The 4,977-nt window shown below is 40.4% G+C and overlaps 1 protein-coding gene across 2 annotated transcripts in view; it reads left to right on the forward strand.

Moving 5' to 3' along the window:
* Arid2 (AT-rich interaction domain 2) overlaps nucleotides 1-4,977 on the forward strand; it is a 128,402-nt gene that overhangs the window by 69,246 nt on the left and 54,179 nt on the right. For both annotated transcript variants that reach the window (XM_031353807.1, XM_031353799.1), the window contains exons 5-6: nucleotides 1,508-1,726; nucleotides 4,070-4,137. In XM_031353807.1, the coding sequence (XP_031209667.1) occupies nucleotides 1,508-1,726; nucleotides 4,070-4,137 (287 nt within the window). The remainder of the gene's footprint in view (nucleotides 1-1,507; nucleotides 1,727-4,069; nucleotides 4,138-4,977) is intronic.

The raw sequence follows: 4,977 nt of genomic DNA on the forward strand, positions 1-4,977 counted from the left end.
CCGCCTGCCTCTGCCTCCCAAACGCTGGGATTAAAGGGTGTGGTGGCGCATGCCTTTAATCCCAGAATTTAAGAGGCAGAGGCAGTTGGATCCCTGAGTTCAAGACCAACCTGGTTTACAGAGTTAGTTTCAAGAAATCCAGGGCTACACAGAGAAACACTGTCTCAAAAACAAAACAAAACAACCCCACAAAAACAAAAGTTAAAAATGTACAGATTAATTTACATCAGAATTAAAATTTCTCTTTGAAACAATAAGAACACAACCTACTGACTGGGAAGTTTTGGGAAAAAAATATCAAATAAATGATTCTCAGTCAAGGTAGTTAGCATTGATGCTAAGGGCTGGCCAGGGCGTGAGCAGGAGCTCTAGTGTTCACATGCAGCAGCCATGGTGAAGGTGTGAGCGGGAGCTCTAGTGTTCACATGCAGCAGCCATGGTGAGGGCGTGAGCAGGAGCTCTAGTGTTCACATGCAGCAGCCATGGTGAAGGTGTGAATGGGAGCTCTAGTGTTCACATGCAGCAGCCATGGTGAAGGTGTGAGCGGGAGCTCTAGTGTTCACATGTAGCAGCCATGGTGAAGGTGTGAATGGGAGCTCTAGTGTTCACATGCAGCAGCCATGGTGACGGTGTGAGTGGGAGCTCTAGTGTTCTGCATGTGATGTCACATGCAGCAGCCATGGTGAAACGTGTGCTTGCAGTTTCTTAGAAAGTTAAGCATTCAATTTGTGTGTGACCCAGCACTTTGACTTCTAGATATTTAACCAAGAAAAATGGAGGTGTCCCCTAAAACACAGGAATGTTTATAATAGCCAAATTTATGGGTAGAACTAGAAACAGTAGAAATCCCTTTATCTGGGAGTGACATGAGTGTCTAAAAGGAATGGATTACTGATTCATGTGTCATTATGGACCTCAAAAGTATTTTGTTAAATGAAAGATAACAAATGCAAAGGCTTATTGTGTAATTTGACCTATCTGATATTTCAAAAGAAAACAGAACCAAGGAACAGAGCACAATAGGAACGGGGTGGGATTGCAGCACTGAGCAAGATTGCTGTGGCTGCGGCTGTGGTTAGAAAGCTGTATTATTTTTTAAAATTTTTAGGATTCTAATGCTAAAAACTATGGCTTTTACTGCTATCTCAGTAAATCCAATGAAATAGTGATTTGCTTTGGCTTCGTCGGTGATATCCAAGAAGGTAAGTGCATTTTAATATTTAAAAAAAATATCTTTTAACAACTAGTAAGCCTGAAAAGTTGAGAAAATTGGACCATTTTAATCAGCTTAGAAAGAAAGAAAGAAAGAAAGAAAGAAAGAAAGAAAGAAAGAAAGAAAGAAAGGAAGGAAGGAAGGAAGGAAGGAAGGGAGGGAGAGAAAGAGAGAGAGAGAGAGAGAGAGAAAGGGGGTGAAAGCATGCTGTCTGCGTAGCAGAGAGGAGCCATAGTCACCTCCCATGATTAACTTACCGCATGCTGTTTTGTGTTTTTTTTTTTCTTTTATTAGATTATCTACGTCAGAGTTATGGGTTATCTATGGATTTTAATTCGCCAAATGATTATAATAAACTGGTGCTTTCACTGTTATCTGGACTCCCAAACGAAGTGGACTTCGCTATTAATGTGTGTACTCTCCTATCAAATGAAAGCAAGCACGTCATGCAGCTTGAAAAAGATCCCAAAATCATCACTTTATTACTTGCTAATGCTGGGGTGTTTGATGACAGTAAGTTTTAGTGAACTTCAAATGCAAAATTTTCATGGTTTTTAAGAAGGAAAAATCTTTATAGCACACAGTTTATGAATTTATTGCAGTATTTTAGAGATTTGCTATATGCAAATGAATTTGTTTTAGTGTATTTTGATTCATATCAAGTTGTTAACTTTACAAATTATTGTATTTGGGATTATCTAGCAAAGAGTGTTGAGAATTTCCCATAGATTTATTTTATACAAAAAATAAATAAGGATAGTGTAAGAATACATAACAATTAGCTTCTTCCTCTGTCTGAACTACTCGTGGCTGTGTGAGGAAGGAACAGTGACAGTTATCCCTGGTTTTGTCGTAACTTTGAATATCAAGGTTTGTTAGATTTCTATTTCAGATTTGTTAAAAAAAAATTAAACTTTTTCCTTTCTAGTCCTCCTCCTGGAATAACAACTCTGAGCCTAATTATTGATCATTAAATGCCTAGGCCATTAGCGTTGGTTCACTCCCTGACAACTGGTAACTTACTTAGCCATTCAGACGATTCTGTGACTGCCGCATGCTTAGCTACGTCTCCTTCGGCTCCTTCAGGTCTTCCTCGGCATCTCTCCTTACCCTGTCGAGTTCAGCTTCCTGCTGGCTTATGTCCATTTCCTCCTGGCTTTCTTGAATCTCTCCCTGCATCTCCTTTTATTCTCTCACTTTTTCTCAGAATCCTCTCTTTTCCTGTCAGTCTCCCACTTCTTATCTCTTGCATCACCTCATTGGCCATTGACTTTTTTATTGGCAAATGTTGCTTACAAGAGATTCTCTCTACACATATTCATTGGGTGTTTTTGTGTGGTATTTTGATCCTTCAAATATAACTCAGCACTTAATATAGAATGGAATTTGTAAGAAACATTTAGTTTCACATCAGAATAATATTAGTGAAGTCTTGCTGTCTGGCCATTGAATGGAATTGTGTGTAAATAATGACTTGTAATGCATAGCTTAGAAGTTACTTGATTTGTTTTCATGGTGTTCTCACATATATCTTCTCACATTCCTTAGGCATATTGTTCTTGTAGTACTGCAATCTAATGTTAAATTTACCACACCCTGACATCTCACTGGTTTATCTGGGTGCTGTGGCACTCCTGAAGAGTGCCTGAAGGCACTCCTGAAGGCAGAGGCAGGTGGCTCACTCATCTTCGGCCTAGCTATGGCTGATAGTGATGCATCTCTGTGTCTAAAAGTTAAGATAAAAAAGAGCACCAAGAACCCCGGTGGCTTTAGGGCTTGGGAGCTGGCTCACTGGGCTCAGTACTTGCCAAGCACAGGGCGTAAGCTGGGCTCCTCAGAACCCACCTCACACTGGGGTGTGAGAGTGTATCTCTTGTCAGCCAGGCCTCCTGGGAAGATGTTTGGCAGAGACAGAAGAACGTGGAGGTCCCTGCCATACCTGACTGTGAGGCTTTTCAAAATGGAAGGTGGGAATGACACCCAAGGTTGTCCTCTGACTGCCACACAGTGTGAAACACACTCTTACATACAGAGCTCAGTGGTGGTTCAGTCTGCTGCTCGTTTGTTTAAGTAGTTATCCTGTGGAGAATTTTTCTTATGGGGATTTTATTTACTAGCATTGTTTACAACAAATGTCTTGCATTGTTCTGTAAAGTATTAATCATATAGTCATTTCTGAAGTCAGGACGGGGGTGTTGTTGGCAGCCTGGCACTCTCTAGCACAGAATCTCGTTGAGCTCTGCTGTGTTTTCTTCCCTACAAAGGAAGCTTGTGTAGGGACAGTTTTTAATTTATTATGTATATAACTTTTTAAAAATTGGGCATGGTTTTAAAGATTTGTTTTTAACTGTGTGTGTGTGTGTGTGTGTGTGTGTGTGTGTGTGTGTGTGTGTGTGCGCGCGCGCGCACACAAGAGCAGTGCCCACAGAGGCCACAAGAGGAAGTCAGATCTCCTGGCCTGGAGATACAAGTGGTTGTGAGCCCTCCTACAAGGGTGCCCAGAACTGGGTCCTCTGGAAGAAGACTATGAATGTCTTGACATCTAAGCCTTCTTGTCAGTGACCAAAGAAAATAAGTTTCTGTGTTTTGTTGCTAGGGATCAAGCTTACGGCCTCATGTGCTCTAACCAGTAAAATATCTATAGCTAGAGTTGTGTATTCTTAATGAAGAGATGCAGAATGTTTGAAGCTCAATTTAAAAGTTTGTTATTTACTACTAGTACCTAGGACTGTAATTTATTATGAAACAATTTTTATCAAACACGATACATTGAAATGTAGTTTTATTATTTTTCGAGGCTATAAATATTAAGGGTTAAGGGTTCATTAATTGCATTTCTGCTGTTTGCTCTTTTAGCTTTAGGATCATTCTCTACTGTCTTTGGAGAAGAATGGCGAGAGAAGACTGATAGAGATTTTGTTAAGGTAATTTACAAATTGAAATGCTGACCCATGGAATATGTGCTGCCAGGCCAGTGTGGAGTCCGATGGGCTGGCTCTGTGCTGGTGGTGCACATGGGCTACCTTTATCTCTAACAGAATCGCTCCCGTGCAACCTATTTAGATGTTGTGACTGGATAAGAAATTGTTCAAGGTCTCTGTCGGACAGAAATGAAATTCCTATGTTCTTTAGTTTATTTCTAAGGTAAAGAATATGTAATAATCGCAGAAAATATTTAAAGTTTTAAATTCCTCAGGTGAATTTTAGAAGATTTTATTTTTATGATTATTCTAAAACTATAGAATTTAAAAAGAAATACTCTTCAATGGGACATGACTCTGAACAATGAGTAGGTATGACTTATGGAAAAAACATCTATGAATATATTTTTGGAAAGGGGTGTAGTTATGAATTGCAAGTCAGGAACCACACAAAGACATGGACAAATTGTTTTCATATTTATATTTATATTAATTTTTTAGATTTCAAATAATATCTGAGAGGCTAGGCATGGCCAGGCATGGTGGCTTACACTTTAACCCTGGCACTCATTAGCTAGGCAGAGGCAGGAGGAGTCCTTGAGTTGCAGGCCAGTGTGGTCTATGTGCTGAGTTCAGCCAGGGCTTCATAGTGAGACTGTCTCAAAGCAGAGAGGCCGGGGCTGGGGAGCAGCAGCAGCTGCTGTGACCACCACCAGGTATGTTAGCACACACCTGGAATTCAGGCTCTCTAGAAACTGAAGCATGAGGTTTTCTCTGGGTTTGACACTAGCCAAGGTCACAGAGAGCAAGTTTCTGGATACCCTGGTCACCTCATGTGACTTT

The sequence above is a fragment of the Mastomys coucha genome, unplaced genomic scaffold, assembly GCF_008632895.1.
Source record: "Mastomys coucha isolate ucsf_1 unplaced genomic scaffold, UCSF_Mcou_1 pScaffold11, whole genome shotgun sequence".
NCBI lineage: Eukaryota > Metazoa > Chordata > Mammalia > Rodentia > Muridae > Mastomys > Mastomys coucha.